The sequence below is a fragment of the Chiloscyllium punctatum genome, chromosome 8 (genome assembly GCF_047496795.1).
Source record: "Chiloscyllium punctatum isolate Juve2018m chromosome 8, sChiPun1.3, whole genome shotgun sequence".
In the NCBI taxonomy this organism is placed as follows: Eukaryota; Metazoa; Chordata; class Chondrichthyes; order Orectolobiformes; family Hemiscylliidae; genus Chiloscyllium; species Chiloscyllium punctatum.
The window spans coordinates 87172432-87191668 of NC_092746.1; the positions used below are offsets into that span (position 1 = coordinate 87172432).

The 19237-nt window shown below is 40.0% G+C and overlaps 1 protein-coding gene across 4 annotated transcripts in view; it reads left to right on the plus strand.

Moving 5' to 3' along the window:
- Positions 1–708: 708 nt before the first annotated feature.
- The window catches only part of myo3a (myosin IIIA), a 444520-nt gene continuing 425991 nt past the window's right edge, over positions 709–19237 (plus strand). For all 4 annotated transcript variants that reach the window (XM_072575981.1, XM_072575982.1, XM_072575984.1 and 1 more), the window contains exons 1-2: positions 709–797; positions 11387–11570. In XM_072575981.1, coding sequence (XP_072432082.1) covers positions 796–797; positions 11387–11570 — 186 coding nt within the window. In that variant the 5' untranslated portion in view covers positions 709–795. The remainder of the gene's footprint in view (positions 798–11386; positions 11571–19237) is intronic.

The following is a 19237-nucleotide window of genomic DNA, read 5'->3' on the forward strand; positions in this document are numbered from 1 at the left end:
ATTCTTTAGCAGCTTGGCAGTTTTCTTTGGTTGTTTCTGCTGGGTCCTCATTATACCTCTGACAGATACTCTTGGCAGTTGCCTTTGACTGTTTCGAAAATGGCATTCGACAGATTTTATGGGGAAAAGGCAGAATAGTGGAATTGCAGATGATCAGATCAGGTTCAATCTCATTGAATGGTGGAGAAGACTCAATGGGCTGAATGGCCTACTACTGCTTCTGTGTCTTATAGTGCTATGGCCTGTTGACAATGCCAATGTGCTTGCTAATTAATGTTTTGAATCGAAAATTCCTATTGTGGCAATAAAGTCCAGTCTATTCCTTTGTTATGTCACAGTGAGTGAATTTAAAAAATATTTTCTATGCACCAGACAATTTGACCTCAGTTTTTGAATTATTGGACTCCTAACCCATTTAATTTCATGGGGGTTACCATTAGTATTATAATTTATGGCTTTATATCAAGTGTATATCTAAGCCTGATGTTGTGCAATGAATTTCACACATCGTTTATAGCTGAACTAAATGGCTTGGTCTTTGAAGATCAAAACTGTATTAGGAAAAGATCTGTTTGAAGTACTCATTAATACCAACTAATCCTCAATGCAGCTCCATGGTGTTCAGATCACAGCGCCGCTTTCAGCTTGCTTGAGACTTTAAGAGATTAGTTAATAGCTCCTCCCTCAAAAAGCTCATCAAATCCTGTACAGACATTAGCCAATGAACCAGATATTGCTGGACAATATCCTGGGGTTTTTCGCAATGGCTTAGGAAACAAATTTAGCATCTAAAATATGTAAGTGATTACAATGTTTTATTTTCTAAAACCCTGTAAAAATCATTATAATTTACTGCTCTGGAGTAAGAGTTTGCAAGTCTAAGTGTATAACAATTTACAGATTTACATTGGTATTGAGGTAAATTGTTTTTGTGGACAGTATGAACCACAAACTTCTTATTGATGTCTTTTAGGAAAGCGCTTTCTTTTACTAAAATCAGCTGTAATAAGTAAAACTTCAGTTAAAAGTGAAATTAGAAACCCTTTTATATTTTGTTATATTTCAAATGTATTATTTAACACATGTTTTAGTAGCTACTTACTACTGACTAGCTTTGTATTGTCCTATAGTAATATGATGCCACTAAAGCATGTGTTTGCAGAAAATAATATTAGATTTACAGCACAGAAACAGGACACTTGACTCACGGGCTTATAATAATGTAACTGAGGCCTTACAGGAGCCTTAGTGACATAGCCTAGGTGGCAATTGTGGAAGTATTCAATGAAAAGTTCAGAGAGGCCTACCTCAATGTCAGGAACAACAAATGCAATCTTTCATGAAAGTTATGAACATCATGATGAGAAACTTGCTAGGCAGTGCAGAGTTGGTGTCAGCAAGCCAACTGTGGCATTAACATCCAGAAGTCACTGCTGCATATAGGCCACAGAGAGCTGTACAGTTGGTAAGGAAATTAAAGCGAACATTACCTTTAAACCTGCCTTATTAGTCAGTAACTTTCCATCTTAACATCTGCTGTGATCAATTCTAACATCAATATTTCTCAATGTGGAATAAATGCTGGTTCCAGCTTGCCAATGGCTGCAAGGACTCTTCACATTACTTCCCATGTAGAAGCAGCTAAGGGCATATTCGATGAGCACAGGTCACATTGCACCATCATCCACCAGGGCTTCCAATCCCCACCCTCCAAGCAGTGTGTGACTTTTCCCTTATCTACCACGTCTGGGCATACTTCACCTCGTGCACCACAGCCTTTCAAAAGTGGTGCTGCTGCAAGGAATACTGGAGACTCTGGTATATCGTGGTGTTGGCAAATCATTCTGCAATGTGTGAGATAGGACGCCGAAATATATTAGAACATGCAAATGAACCTACTGCTTGTACTGGAGCACCGTTCTAAAATATGCAAAACATGTTGTATAGTGTGTGTATGACCAGTATGTGTCATTCACAAATTTTACTGCTTTCCCCGTTTTGAATTAGGTGGAAATAATACATAAGAGACACATTTGGGATGGAATTTGGGGAAGGTAGCTGAGAGTGCAGTAGGTGGATGGAGGTGGGGGTAAAGGTGATAGGTTGGAAGGGAGAGTGGAGCGGATAGGTGGAAAGGAAAATGGACAAATGGAGTTTCCTAAGAAGTCATGAGGAAACTTGATAGGCCTCAAATGGCATCCGTCAATGAAACTCGACAAAACTGACAAGATTGACAAGCCAAATTATAACAAGATTCATGTCTATATTTCTCTCAATCCACCTCCTACTCTGGTTGGATCTTTTCAGTCCTGACCAATATCCCACCCATTCCATCACTTTCATGGATGCACCAAGCCCAAGACCTCTTAAAATAAAAAAGGCTTCAGTCAGCAAATCCTCCCCCTTGCTTATTATGAAATTCCTCTTAAATTATTTAACTGTCTGTGGCAGTTGGATTTGTGCTGCTATTTTTCTTTGCTGAAGGTGTTTCCATTTCTTGTGAGCGTCCCAGAAATGTGAAATGTATTTGGTTTAAATTCACTCTAACCCAGAACTTTTCTAATTTCTAATGCTGCCATTACATCATGACTATTTGAGAAACTATTGATGTTGTCATCTATGGGCAAGCAGCTAATTAATGCTGCTCATATGGGTGGAGGGAATAATTACACCAATGTAACAGGGTGATACACTGATATGATACCATTTTGCATTATTAATGTTTGTGGTCCTAAATTAAATTGAGTGTGTACTGTATAAACATTGAATTGCATTCCAAGTATAATGTGTTTCCATGCATAAAAATTGAATGGCTTTCCCACTATTATATGTTGCAGTGCACCCAGCTAATTAAGTACTTTTTGACGTATGTCACTGTTGTAATAGAGAGCAATGCTTTTCAAACTGGGATCCGTAGAACTTCGTAGCAGCTTACCACAGGATCCAAGCAATTGAAGAAAGAAAAAATGGAGAAGGAATGAAAGAACTAAAAGGCAAACTGCCAGCTTTGTGGAAATAAACTGTAGTTAGTAAATAAAAAATAAATTCACAATTGTTCTAATGAACTAATCAGTTGGCTGGATGACTGGTTTCTAATGTAGACTGATGTCAACTGTGTGGGTTCAATTGCCACATGGCTGAGTTGCAATATAGTTAGTACTGGCTGTTCAAGTATTTGTCAAGATGTCTACCCTAAGGTTTACAATTACTTGGCCTTCTTCAAGGTGACGAACACCTGAATGCCCTGGTTTTCTGCACAAGTTGTGTATTTATTTGTGAAAAGGGAGAGGAGGAGAGCCAGGTAGTCAGTTGTTGCTGTGTCACTAGGTGTATTCAATTTGGACTCATGCACGGACATGTTTCATCATAAATACTAACAAACTACTGGAGGAATTCAGAAGATCTGACCGCATCTGTGGAGAGAGAAACAGACTTAATGTTTCAATTCTGATTTGACATTTCTTAGAAACAGGTAATTACTTCGAATACAAGTTTGAGAACTCTTTTTAAAGAAGAGTCTTATTGGATTCCGCTGGTGAATATTTCTAGCATTATCTATTTACATTAATCATTAGTTGGTTTGATTCTTGTAATCATGGAAAAGCTGTCCTTTTGATACGTGGATCTGTAGAATATTTCTGAGGTGACAATTCCAGTGAATATTCTATAACGGAATTGGAGGGAGGAAAACTCCTATTTGGAAAAGTTTTATGTAAAGTATTGAGCTTATTTGATGTTCTTAAGCATTTAATAAGGTGTCAGCACTCTTAGTAATGGCTTGACCAATATGTTTTCATATTGGATTTGTTGTGGCACAATGGTAATGTCCCTACTTTTGAGCTAGGAGATCTGGGTTAAAGTCCCAATTGCTCCAGAAGTGTGTAATAACATGTCTGAGCAGGTTGATTAGGAAACATATATAGCATTTTCTATTAAGTGTGATTTGGGATTTGATTAAGTACCTATGCCATTAACAGAATCTTGTCCCACATTTAGTTACTATTAATTTTGTACACAGATCAGAGTGTTAGAGTTATACGTATCCTTTACCTCTTCTTTGTTTTATTCACCTCAAGGCCTACACCAAAGCAAGTGTTCTCAAATTGCCTCTCAAAGTAATTACATGTTTTCCTAAAAGCATTATTAAAGTACTCTTTGATATGTCGTACTTCGGTATTATGAAAATTTTATAGTGGGTTGATCTGGATGGAGCAGGAAGGGTTTTGTGAAAAGAGGTCTTCAAGCCAGAAGATTTGAAAATTTATTGATATAAGAAACACAGCAACCAGTTAATGTACAATAGAATTTCACTAACACCAATGCAGTGGCAGGGTTTTAGGCTTCCTTGATGGTGGGAGCTCATAAAATGCAGCATGTAGACTGCCTACTGTCTTTCTGCCTTCCTCCAACCTGTCTCCAAGTTCATGGGGGAGTGGTGGTGTGGTGCCTACACACACTTTGTCTATTGAGGCCCTTAAGTGACCACAAAATAGGTTCTTGGAGGCTTCATCATGCTCCAATCTCAATTTTACCCATGGCATCTCGTCAAGTAGATTGCCTGGCAAGGAACCTAGTTAACATGCAATGAGGAGGCATTTAAGAAAGCAAATGCATGTCAGCCTTTATTGCAAATAACTTTGGAGTACAAGAATAAAGAAGTCTTGCTATAATTGTACGGGGTTTGATGGAACCAAACATGTAATGTTGTGTATAAGTTTATCTCCATATTAAAGGAAGGATACACTTGCATTGGACAGAGCTCACTAAATCGATCCTCTGATGAGAAGAAAAAAAAATCAATTAACTGTAGATACTTGAAATCAGAAGCAAAATCAGAAACAGCTGGAAAACTCAGTAAGTCTGGCAGCATCTGTGGAGAGCAAGCAGGGTTAACGTTTTGGGTCCAGTGATCCTTATTCAGAACTCCAGTTCTGCTGTGTCTCCGATGATAAAAGGGTTGCCCTATTTGAGTCTTTATTCTTCAGTTAAGAAGAATGAAAGATGACCTTTTTGAAACATTCAACATTAACCACTCAATATCAGGGGAATCCAGAAGAAGGCAGCACTGTTTCAAAATAATGGACTTAACATTTAGGATTGAAACAATGGGAAATTTCTTCACTTAAAGGTTTGTGAACCTTTAAAATTGTCCTCCCCAGACTGTCATGGATGTACCAACTTATGTTTAACGCCTGAGATAAAAAGACAGATTTTGACTGTCTCGGGGAATCAATGAATATTCGGCAAAGTGGATTCGAATTCTGCTGTGATTATGCTGAATGTCACAGCAGATTCCATGGATGGTATAGCATCTCTTGCTCTCATTTCTTCTGATCATGGTTTAGATGGGTATTTGAATGTACAATTGTAAATGATGTAGTGGGGAGTGGGTGTGAGGGAGTTATGTGGGTAGTGAGTTTTCCAAAGGTTGAGTATGGAGGGATGTGGGTAGGGGAGCATTTGTTTTGAGAGTTGAAAGGATATTATGTCAGATGTTGAGACAAATGGGAATAAAAAGGGTCATGAGATCGTAAGATGTTGGGGATGGACTAATGAATATATTATGGATATGTGATATAAATTTATAAAAGACAACTTATGTCTGAAAAAGTGGGCTATAATTAGAGTCAGATGTACAGCTTGGAAACAGACCCTTCGGTTCAACCGACCAGATATCCCAACCCAATCTAGTCCCACCTGCCAGCACCTGGCCCATATCCCTCTAAATCCTTCCTGTTCATATAGCCGTCTAGCCTTTTAAATGTTGCAGTCATTCTAGCCTCCACCACTTCCTCTGGCAGCTCATTCCATACACGTACCACCCTCTGCATGAAAGGGTTGTCCCTTAGGTCTCTTATATATCTTTCCCCTCTAACCCTAAATCTATGCCCTCCAGTTCTGGACTCCCCCAACTCAAGGAAGAGACCTTTTCTATTTATCCTATCCACACCCTTCATGATTTTATACCTCTATAACATCACCCCTCAGCCTCCAACGCTCCAGGGAAAACAGCCCCAACTTATTCAACCTGTCCCTATAACTCAAATCCTCCAACCTTGTCAACATCCTTGTAAATCTTTTCTGAAGCCTTTCAAGTATCACAACGTCCTTCCGATTGGAAGGAAACTAGAATTGCACCAACAGTGGCCAAACCAAAGTCCTGTACAGCTGCAACATGACCCCCCAACTCCTGTACTCAATACTCTGACCAATAAAGGAAAGCATACCAAACGCTACCTTCACTATCCTATCCACCTGCGACTCCACTTTCAAGGAGTTATGAACCTGCACTCCAAGGTCTCTTTGTTCAGCAACACTCCCAAAGACCTTACCATTAAGTGTGTAAGTCCTATTAAGATTTCCTTTCCCAAAATGCAGCACCTTGCATTTATCTAAATTAAACTCCATCTGCCATTTCTCAGCCCATTGGCCCATCTGATCTGAATTTTGGTGTAATCTGCAAACTGACTAACTAAACCTCTCATGCTTACATGCAAATCATTCATTTAAATGATGAAAAGTAGTGGACCCATCCTTGTGGTACTCCACTGGTCACAGGCTTCCAGTCTGAAAAACAACCCTCCACCACCACCCTCCGCCTTCTACCTCTGAGCCAGTTCTGTATCCAAATGGCTAGTTCTCCCTGTATTCCTTCAGATCTAAACTTGCTAACCAGTCTCCCAGGGGAACCTTGTCGAATGCCTTACTGAAGTCAATGTAGATCACATTCACCACTCTGCTGTTATCAATCGTCTTTGTTACTTCTTCAAAAAACTCAATCAAGTTTGTGAGACATGATTTCCTATGCACAAAGCCATGTTGACTATCCCTAATCAGTCCTTGCCTTTCCAAATACATGTACATCCTGTCCCTCAGGATTCCTTCCAACAACTTGCCCACCACCGACATCAGGTTGACTGGTCTATAGTTTTCTAGCTTGTCCTTACCCCCTTTCTTAAACAGTGGCACCACGTTAGTCAACCTCCAATCTCCCGGCACATCACCTGTGACTATGGATGATACAAATATCTCAGCAAAAGGCCCAGCAATCACTTCTCTAGCTTCCCACAGAGTACTCGGGTACACCTGATCAGGTCCTGGGGATTTATCTACTTTTTTGTGTTTCAAAACATCGAGCACTTCCTCCTCTGTAATATGGACATTTCTGAAGATGTCACCATCTATTTCCCCACATTTTTCTCTTCCACGTCCTTTTCCACAGTAAGCACTAATGCAAAATACTCGTTTAGTATCTCCCCCATCTCCTGCAGCTCCACACAAAGGCTGCCTTGCTGGTCTTTGAGGGAACCTAATCTCTCCCTAGATACCCTTTTGTTCTTAATGTATTTGTAAAAACCCTTTAGATTCTCCTTAATTCTATTTGACAAAACGATCTCATGTCCCCTTTTTGCCCTCCTGATTTCCCTCTTAAGCATACTCCTACTGCCTTTAGACTCATTCGATCTATCTTGTCTATACCTTTAAAGAAATGATGAAATCAGTTAATAAAGGAAATCTTGTGGAAGTGGATATGGAAGTAGATTTTCAATGATATTTAATAGGATGCCAATAGCAGGATTTTTAATAAATGCATTGATCTTCTGGGAAATATGACATTATGGAAATGAAGTTAGCTCAAGGGTAGGAAACAGAATTTAGTCTTCAATGGGTCTGAATGGACATACACCATAATATCTCCAGAGTTTGTGTTAGGTTTTTTATATACATAATATATATATATATATTTAGCTACATGGGCAGGGGTGGCAGGGAGGGACGTGGCGGAGGCGGCAACATTAAAATTTTCCAGACAATGCAGCAATGAGAAGCTTATTTAACAGTGATGAGGACTATACCATATTCACTAAATAAAAAGCAGGTTAGTAGATTGGGCAGTTGGATTTTACATGAAGTAAGACTGCACTATGGGTGAGATGTATTTGTTATTAAGAAAGATCCGAGAAATAATTTAGGTCCATAGATTAGATTCATATGAGCAATCTGCAGGATAAATGTAAACTCATGATCTGGAAAAGAAAATCTGAAGCCAGGAGATTTTGCTCTCTTGGAGAGGGCTGCGATGATGTGAAATGCCCAATTGAAAAACTTGGGGGAAGTAGTCTTTGCTGTGGTTTAATGACCAAGTGGCTGGCAAGACCATTTAAGATTCAACCACACTGTTGTGTGTCTGGATTCACATGTCAAATTGATCAGATAAAGAGAGCTCTGTAAAGTGTTATTCAGCATGGAAATAGTGAATTACCTCGACAATTCATGCACCATTCGTCTTTTCTTGATGTTTTATTTTGTTTTCTTACAACTATTCTCCTGGATTTAGCTAAGGGTAGAGACTTTTAAAGAAGTATTTGAAAAACTAAATGTTGTAATGACAGGTTAAGAAAAGTTCTTATGTATCTCATATCTAGTTTTATTAATTATAAATGCTTAGATGCAGAGCAAGCAATGAAAAATCCCTGCTGATGCACAAATGTGACAGTTTCAGAGGCCACATTGAGCTGTGGGTGTTCCATCAGTAGCTCAGGTAGAATTTCATTCTTAATAATTATGATGGGGAGATGCATTTCCATTTTAGCGCAGTTTAAGTCCTAACCTAAAGTAACAATTCCGCATTTACACTGCAAATCTCTATCCATTGCTTGAGATATATTGGAAAATCAATAATAAGCTCCACTTGACCAATTCTGATCTGCCAGTTAAGCAGAGATTCTAGAGTGTGATTACTAAGGGAACCAATAGAAAGGTTAAAGAATTGCCAAGGTTATAGCAGATGAAGTGCTCGAATATATCAAAATGAGATAAATGACAATCTATAGAGTGCAACACAAATAATCCACAAAGGTGCAGAATAGATAGGCAGCTGAATGTTCCACTGCTAGAATACCTCCAACAGATAGACTCTTTATTTAGATGGTAATTGTGGGGCATCTTCATCCCACACAATTTTCCACGATGCTGTCTGCTAGAACGCCAGATTTAAGCCATGGCTGTATGAATAATGTCCAAGGTTGCTAGGCAGTACAAGATTTACAGAGACTCATGGAATGGATACAGTTTTGTTAAGCCATTGGTTTTTCCCCTTGAAACACACAAGCCATGAATCAATAGGCTTTGTTTTGTATTATTCATTCTGAGCAGGGATCCAAAGAACGAGGAATTATTCTACAGTGTGCCCGTCAAACAACTGTCTTTATTAAGGTCCATAAAAGATGGTTCAAACAGAAGTCCTGAAAATTACAAACTTAAGGAAAATGTTCGAAGAAGGTTAATCTTAATCTTTGTTGAACTGATGTCCTTTGTTCTTTTAGTTGTTTATTGTTATTGGGTGAGGTTTGCAACTCAGCTGCTGAGAGTGCATTGTGCAAGAACACAGTACATGATCATTCATTCCCTCTAATCTATGCCAAATCTTTAGAGGCATCCCGCCTCTTTCGCTATATCCCCACAGTTCTTTCCTTCAACCATTTAAAGTCATAGAGACATAGAGACATATAGCATGGAAACAGACCCTTCGGTCCAACCTGTCCATGCCAACCAGATATCCCAACCCAATCTAGTCCCACCTGCCAGCACCCGGTCCATATCCCTCCAAACCCTTCCTATTCATATACCCATCCAAATGCCTGTTAAATGTTGCAATTGTACCAGTCTCCACCACTTCCTCTGGCAGCTCATTCCATACACGTACCACCCTCTGCATGAAAAAGTTGCCCCTTAGATCTCTTTTATATCTTTCCCCTCTCACCCTAAACCTATGCCCTTTAGTTCTGGATTCCCCCACCCCAGGGAAAGGACTTTGTTTATTTACTCTATCCATGCCCCTCATAATTTTGTAAACCTCGATAAAGGTCACCCCTTAGCCTCCGACGTTCCAGGGAAAACAGTACCAGCCTGTTCAGCCTCTCCCTATGGCTTAAATCCTCCAAACCTCGCAACATCCTTGTCAATCTTTTCTGATCCTTTTCAAGTTTCACAACATCTTTCCAATAGGAAGGAGACCAGAATTGCATGCAATATTCCAAAAGTGGCCTAACCAATGTCCTGTACAGCCGCAACATGACCTCCCAACTCCTGTACTCAATACTCTGATCAATAAAGGAAAGCAGACCAAACGCATTCTTCGCTATCCTATCTACCTGCAACTCCACTTTCAAGGAACTGCGAAGCTGCACTCCAAGATCTCTTTGTTCAGCAACACTCCCTAGGACCTTACCATTAAGTGTATAAATCCTGCTAAGATTTGCTTTCCCAAAATGCAGCACCTCGCATTTATCGGAATTAAATTCCATCTGCCACTTCTCAGCCCCTTGGCCCATCTGGTCCAGATCCTTTGTAATCTGAGGTAATCTTCACTGTCCACTACACTTCTAATTTTGGTGTCATCTGCAAATTTACTAACTGTACCTCTTATGCTCGCATCCAAATCATTTATGTAAATGATAAAACGTAGAGGACCCAGCACCGATCCTTGTGGCACTCCACTGGTCACAGGCTTCCATTCTGAAAAACAACCCTCCACCGGAATCCTCTGCCTTCTACCTTTGAGCCAGTTCTGTATCCAAATGGGTAGTTCTCCCTGCATTCTGAGATCTAACCTTGTTAATCAGTCTCCCATGGGGAACCTTGTTAAAAGCCTTACTGAAGTCCATATAGATCACATCTACCGCTCTGCCCTCATCAATCCTCTTTGTTACTTCTTCAAAAAACTCAATCAAGTTTGCAAGACATGCTTTTCCACGCACAAAGCACATACCTTGCGATCTTAAGTTTGTTCATTATGATTTACAATGATACATGATGACTGTTATCACTGGGAACCTATTATTGAATCATTAATGTATTTTGCTTTTTTATTGTTTCTGTGTATTACTCCACAAATCAATAAACCTGATTATAGTTTGTTCTCCTTCCTCTTAAAGTACTTCAGAAATATTTCATTGGCTCTTAGATACTTTGAAACGTCATGAATGACTATGTCAATTCAAGTCTTTCTTTGGATCTGCCTGTTAAAAGATATAGAACAATGTGATGGGCATCCCATGTCTGTATACCACAACTTGCAGTCATTAATAATGCCAATTTACACTATTGCATTCTTGACATGGATAAGGGCACTGATATCTTAGAAGCTTTTGTTTTCATGAAATTGCCTTTAGCCATATTGGGGTGAAGTCTGGCCTGTAACAAATACTTGCGTAAATATTGCACACAATTGCCTGGAAGAGGATGGAATACTCTTTAAAGTCAAATTGTCTTTAGAAATTCTATCCAAGGTTGCTGTATCAAAGTAAGATTTTATTTGTTAGCTGTGAATGTTATCCTGTGCCTAATGTATTGTATTTCTTGCTTATTTTCCATTGTTTGCCAGGGGTTCATTGTTAGGAATGTTTCCATTAACTGGGAAAACAATCGTCTTTGACAGCTTCCCTGATCCCTCAGATACATGGGAGATTATTGAAACCATTGGAAAAGGAACGTATGGCAAAGTCTTTAAAGTGTTAAACAAAAAAAATGGCAGCAAGGCTGCAGTTAAGATTCTGGACCCGATTCATGTAAGTAAACATGCCAATGTTTGCAATGTGCTTATTTTTAACATTTTAACTAAGCCTTTCCAAATATAATTGGACAAAGCATAAACCATATTAATTTGAGTTCATGCGCAATGACTGGTCAAACACACACAAAGTAGCTACATTAAGAAGGAAAGAACAGAATACTGATGAAGGTTTATTTGTCTTTTGGATTTGCAGCCACTGAATTGTCAGATACTTTAAAAAGGAACAAAACCTTCTGATCAACCTGTCCACAACCAGATATCATATTACAACCATTCATTCTGCTTCTTTACAGTCTCCCTTGATTGAAGCTATTTCAGCATCCATTTTCCTTATTTCAGTTATTATCCAAAAGAATGGTTTCACATTGATTTATCAACAACACTGTCCAAAATGAGGAAGTAAAAGAACGGCAAAGATGGTTCACATTTAGATTGAAGTGAAAGTTTTTATTATCTTGAGAAACCATTATAAAAGATCAATGCTGAGCACCGTGAGTGATGAAAGACCATGAGATGAATCTGGGATACTGTGTAAACAGCTTTGTCTAAAAGCACCGAGCTTGTAGGAAGATAGAAATTCTCAGGGAGATAGGTGTAAACAGTGTTGGGAGAAAGTGAGTTGAAGGAAGACATGATGCAATGTGTATTGATTTGAGCTCATGGCGTATGAAGGGAAAGGTGCATATATAAAATTTAAAAATGAGCATTTGAGTAGCTGTAAAGAAAATCAATATATTTTGCAACATTGCAGTAAGAGCTTTTGAATTAAACAGGAGTTGGGGTTCCACCTGTCAGGGTTGGTTACAACACTGGCATCAGCCCAACAATGTGGGAAATTGCCCTGTTATGTTCTATACACAAAGCAGCAGGATAAATCCAACCCGGCCAATTACCACACCATCACTCTAGTGTCAATCATCAGTAAAATGATGGAACGTGTTAGCGATAGTGCTATCTAGCAGCACCTGCTCAGTGATGCCCACTTTGAGTTCCACTAGGGCCAGTCACTTTCTGACCTCATTACAGCCTGGCTTCAAACATGGACAAAAAAGCTGAATTCCAGAGGTGAGGTGAGAGTGACAGCCCTTGATGTCAAGGCTGCATTTGACAGAGTGTGGCATCAAGGAGCCCGAGCAAAAGCTGGAATCAATGGGTATCAGGGCAAACTCTCCACTGGTTAGAGTTATACCTGACACTTAGGAAGGTCGTTGTGGTTGTTGGAGGTCAGTCATCTCAGCTCCAGGACATCTTCGCAAAGGTTCCTCAGAGTAGTGTCCTCAGACCAACCATCTTCAGCTGCTTCATCAATGACATTCCCTCCATCATGAAGTCAGAAGGGAGAATGTTTGCTGATGATGACAATACTTAGCACCATTCAAGACGCCTCAGACACTGAAGCAGATCATGTTCAAATGCATCAAGATCGAGACAGATCCAGGCTTGGGCTGACAAGTGGCAAACAACATTTGCTGCACACAAATGCCAGGCCATGACCATCTCCAATAAGAGATCATCTAAGCACAAGTACATTCAATGATGTTACCATGACCGAAACCCCTGCTATAAACATCCTTGGTGTTACTATTGACTGGAAGCTCAACTGGACTCATCATCTAAATACTAGCTACATGAGCAGGTTAGAGGTTAGGGATACTGCAGTGAGTAACACACCACCTGACTCCCCAAAGCCTGTCTACCACAAGTTAGCAGTGCGATGGAGAACTCCCTATTTGTATAGATGAGTACAGCTCCAACAACACTCATGAATGACAACATTCAGGATAAAGCAGATGCATCCACTCCAAAGATCTTTAGACAGCACCTTCCAAACACATGATCCCTTCCATCTAGAAGGGACAAGGGCATCTGATACTTGGAAACACCACCACCTGCAATTTCCCTTCAAAGCCACTCACCATCCTGACTTGGAAATATATTGTCATTGCTTCACTGTTGCAGGGTCAAAATCCTGGATTTCTCCCATTAAGGGCATTGTAGGTCAACCTACAGCATGTGAACTGCAGTATTTGAAAGTGGCAGCTCACCAACACCTTAACTGGGGTCAGGCAATAAAATGCTGGCCAGGCAGTGATGTACATGTCCCATGAGTGACTAAAAAGAATTCTTAACTTGCTCAAAGTTGAATAGATTTGTTAATGATTTCCCTTTTCACAAAGCCTTGTTTGTTTTGCCTGATGGCACTTGAACATTTCTAAGTGTCATAGCATAACATCCTTGATCATAGCTTTCAATATCTTCTAATGTGATAGAGAAAATCTGTCTGTATGATGCTAGGTCTGGTGACCAATTCATGCTGAAAACTAGTGGCTCATATCAAACAGCACTTCATGTTGATGGTTTGCAATAAGCAAGTTACCAGTAGTACCCAACCAGGGTGTATTTGCAAAACTCCTAATTTATTGAAATATTGGATTTGATTTTGGAATAAATGTTGGCCCATCCAGCAAAATCCACAACCTAAGATGTATTTAAAAAATTGTCATTTTCAGCATAATCAGATGTATGCATAGAATAAATTTGAGAACCAATTTAGAATTGTTATTGGGTTCACAGCATAGTGCATTTGCATGTACTGGAATCTATTTATAGTAAAAAGCATGCCTTGTTTGGCAAACAGAACACATACACACACTATGCCAACAACATAGGTGACGGCCATTCTCTAGTTTGCAAAATCTCGATTAATCAAAGTTAATCTGCCATCTTAAAATTTTAAATTAAGCTTAAAAGTTAACTATTGGTCATCAGCTGATGCTTCCTACATGGAGTACTTTTATTGATATTTTCCCTTACTTCGGTATGAATTAAGTTGTCCTGATGACAATATACTGGCAGGGAAATTTGCTAGAACTGCTTGGGAGGATTTAAACTAGTAAGGTGGGGGGGTGGGACCCAGGGAGATAGTGAGGAAAGAGATCGATCTGCGACGGGTACAACTGAGAACAGAAGTGAGTCAAACAGTCAGGCCAGGCAGGGACAAGGTAGGACTAATAAATTAAACTGCATTTATTTCAATGCAAGGGGCCTAACAGGGAAGGCAGATTAACTCAGGGCGTGGTTAGGAACATGGGACTGGGATATCATAGCAATTACGGAAACATGGCTCAGGGATGGGCAGGACTGGCAGCTGAATGTTCCAGGATACAAATGCTACAGGAAGAATAAAAAGGGAGACAAGAGAGGAGGGGGAGTGGCATTTTTGATAAGGCATTACAGCTGTGCTAAGGGAGGATATTCCCGGAAATACATCCAGGAAAGTTATTTGGGTGGAACTGAGAAATAAGAAAGGGGATGATCACCTTATTGGGATTGTATTATAGACCCCCCAATAGTCAGAGGGAAATTGAGAAACAAACTTGTAAGGAGATCTCAACTATCTGTAAGAATAATAGGGTGGTTATGGGAGGGGATTTTAACTTTCCAAACATTGACTGGGACTGCCATAGAGTTAAAGGTTTAGATGGAGAGGAATTTGTTAAGTGTGTACAAGACAATATTCTGATTCAGTATGTGGATGTACCTACTAGAGAAGGTGCAAAACGTGACCTACTCTTGGGAAATAAGGCAGGGCAGGTGACTGAGGTGTCAGTGGGGGAGCACTTTGGGGCCAGTGACCATAATTCTATTCGTTTTAAAACAGTGATGGAAAAGGATAGACTAGATCTAAAAGTTGAAGTTCTAAATTGGAGAAAGGCCAATTTTGACGGTTTTAGGCAAGAACTTCTGAAAGCTGATTGGAGGCAGATGTTCGATGGTAAAGGGATGGCTGGAAAATGGGAAGCCTTCAGAAATGAGATAACAAGAATCCAGAGAAAGTATATTCCTGTCAGGGTGAAAGGGAAGGCTGGTAACTATAGGGAATGCTGGATGACTAAAGAAATTGAGGATTTGGTTAAGAAAAAGAAGGTACAGACAGGATCGATCGAGTGAATCCTTAGAGTATAAAGAAAGTAGGAGTAGACTTAAGAGGGAAATCAGGAGGGCAAAACGGGGACATGAGATATCTTTGGCAAATAGAATTAAGGAGAATCCAAAGGGGTTTTGCAAATATAATAAGGACAAAAGAGTAACTCGAGAGAGAGTGGGCCCCTGAAAGATCAGCAAGGCGGCCTTTGTGTGGATCCACAGAAAATGAGAGAGATACCAAATGGATATTTAGCATCAATATTTACTGTGGAAAAGGATATGGAAGATGTAGACTGTAGGGAAATAGCTGGTGACATCTTGCAAAATGTCCAGATTACAGAGGAAGAAGTGGTGGATGTCTTGAAACTGTTAAAGGTGGATAAATCCTGATCGGGTGTACCCGAGAACTCTGTGGGAAGCTATGGAAGTGATTGCTGGGCCTCTTGCTGAGACATTTGTATCATTGATAGTCACAGGTGAGGTGCCGGAAGACTGGAGGTTGGCAAAAGTGGTGCCACTGTTTAAGAAGAGTGGTAAGGACAAGCCAGGGAACTATAGACCAGTGAGCCCGACCTCGGTGGTGGGCAAGTTGTTGGAGGGAATCCTGAGGGACAGGATATACATGTATTTGGAACGGTCAGGACTGATTAGGGATAGTCATCATGGCTTTGTGCGTGGGAAATCATGTCTCACAAACTTGATTGAGTTTTTTGAAGAAGTAACAAAGAAGATTGATGAGGGCAGAGCAGTAGATGTGATCTATATGGACTTCAGTAAGGCATTTGACAAGGCTCCCCATGGGAGACTGATTAGCAAGGTTAGATCTCATGGAATACAGGAAGAACTAGCCATTTGGATACAGAACTGGCTCAAAGGTAGAAGACAGAGGGTGGTGGTGGAGGGTAGTTTTTCAGACTGGAGGCCTGTGACCAGTGGAGTGCCACAAGGATCGGTGCTAGGCTCTCTACTTTTTGTCATTTACATAAATGATTTGGATGCAAGCATAAGAGGTACAGTTAGTAATTTTGCAGATGACACCAAAATTGGAGGTGTAGTGGACAGAGAAGAGGGTTACCTCAGATTACAACAGGATCTGGACCAGATGGGCCAATGGGCTGAGAAGTGGCAGATGGAATTTAATTCAGATAAATGCGAGGTACTGCATTTTGGGAAAGCAAATCTTAGCAGGACTTATACACTTAATGGTAAGGTCCTAGAGAGTGTTGTTGAACAAAGAGACCTTGGAGTGCAGGTTCATAGCTCCTTGAAAGTGGAGTTGCAGGCAGATAGGATAGTGAAAAAGGCGTTTGGTATGCTTTCCTTTATTCGTCAGAGTATTGAGTACAGGAGTTGGGAGGTCATATTGTGGCTGTACGGGACATTGGTTAGGCCACTGTTGGAATATTGCATGCAATTCTGGTCTCCTTCCTATCGGAAAGATTTGTGAAACTTGAAAGAGTTCAGAAAAGATTTACAAGGATGTTGCCAGGGTTGGAGGATCTGAGCTACAGGGAGAGGCTGAACAGGCTGGGGCTGTTTTCCCTGGAGCGTCGGAGGCTGAGGGGTGACCTTATAGAGGTTTACAAAATTATGAGGGGCATGGATGGGATAAATAGACAAAGTCTTTTCCCTGGGGTTGGGGAGTCCAGACTAGAGGGCATAGGTATAGGGTGAGAGGGGAAAGATATAAAAGAGACTTAAGGGGCAACTTTTTCACGCAGAGGGTGGTACGTGTACGGAATGAGCTGCCAGGGAATGTGGTGGAGGCTGGTACAATTGCAACATTTAAGAGGCATTTGGATGGGTATATGAATAGGAAGGGTTTGGACGGATATGTGCTGAATGCTGGCAGGTGGGACTAGATTGGGTTGGGATATCTGGTCGGCATGGACGGGTTGGACCGAAGGGTCTGTTTCCATGCTGTACATCTCGATGACTCTATGAGAACTAATTGAAATGCTTCAAGTTTCTCTACTTTAATACTTGAAGAATGTCATTTTCTTGGCTTCCTTCTTCCCTTTCACGTCTCTGAGAACTTTTCTTTCTGTGATGTCACTTATGACCAGTACAGTTAAGCCAATGTGAAATACCCACATAATTTATTTGTCATTTTTTAAAAATTGTCTAATATTATTTCCCAAGTCTCACTTTCTACCTGTCAATGCTGTCTTTTTAAAAGTATCAATGGATTATTCTCTTATCTCTTTATTTCTAGTTAGCTTTCTTTCACATTTACATTTTTTCTTTTCTTATTAAGCTTTAAGTTATTCTTTGTTTTTTACATTGTTAAACTTTCTGGCCTGACACCCATTATTGTTCAATTATATACATTGTTGAAGTTTGTTACTCTCTTTAACATTTTTAGTTAGCAACAGATGGTAGATTCTCTCCATAGATTTGCTTCTTTCTCAAAGCAGCTTATAAGAGCTACTACAAGGGCTTATGAAACAAAACTTCAAGGGACATCAAAACCAATGAGAAGAAATTTTATAGTCCCAGAAAGGGAAAATGAGTGATCAGGAGCATTGTTGGCCCATTAAGGTCTGAAAGTGGGGATATTGTCAATGACAATGGGGAAATGACAGACATATTGAATAATTACAATGCCTCAGTATTGACAGTAGAAAAGGAGGATAGCTTGCAAGAAGTCCTGAGGAAATTAACAGTGCACTGGGGTCAAGAACTGAATAAAATTAAGTAAAACATAGATAATGAGGAAATTAGTAGAATGAAAGAGTGACAAATCCCCAGGACCTGACTATTTCCATCCGAGGATGTTAAAGGACATAGGGGATCACATTATAGATGTCCTAAATATCATCATTCAGAGTTCCCTACAGACAGGAGTTAGCCCTCCGGATTGGAAAATTGCATCTCTCACACTTTTTAAAGACAGAGTGAAAGAAGAAAATCAGGTATTTACAAACCAGTTAGCATAACATCTGTGGTGGGAAAGTCATTCGAGTCTATAATCAAGGATGGCATCATGGAAGTATTGAAAATTTTCAGTTAACCAGGGAGAACCAGCTTGGATTCATGACAGGTCGGTCATGTCTGACAAACCCATTTGAATTTTTTGAAGAGGTGACTTAGGTAGTGGTCTATGGATGTTGATATGGACGTTGATGACATTTGATAAAGTTCTGCATAAGGGACAGTTAATTAATGGAACTGATCTGGCTGGGAAATTGTTGAGTGGCAGGCAACTGGAAATAGGAATAATCGGTAGGTACTCAAATTAGCAGGATGTGACAAGTGGTGTCTCACGAGGATCTATGTTAGGACTTCAGTAATTGACTTACTTATTAACAACTTGAATAATGGCATAGCAAGTCACATATCCAAATTTACGGATGGCATGAAGTTAGGTGATATTGTACACAGTATAGACAATAACATAAAATTACAAAGGGATGCTGATAGACTCAGTTGATGGGCAAAACTGTGGCAGATGTAAACAAGTGAGGCAATCAATTTTGAACCAAAAAAGAATAGACCAAGGTACTTAAATACAGTGAATGTCAAAAGGGTTTTGGGGTTTCAAATGCACAGGTCTTTAAATGCCGTGAGCAGGTGCAGAAAATAATCATGAAATCTCGCGGATTACTGCCTTCTATATTTATACAAGTGGAGTATAAGGATGCAGAAGTTATACAAAACCCTCGTTAGACCCTACTTGCAGTACTGTGAGCAGATCCAGGCAGCACACCTTAAAAAACATATATTGGGCTGAGC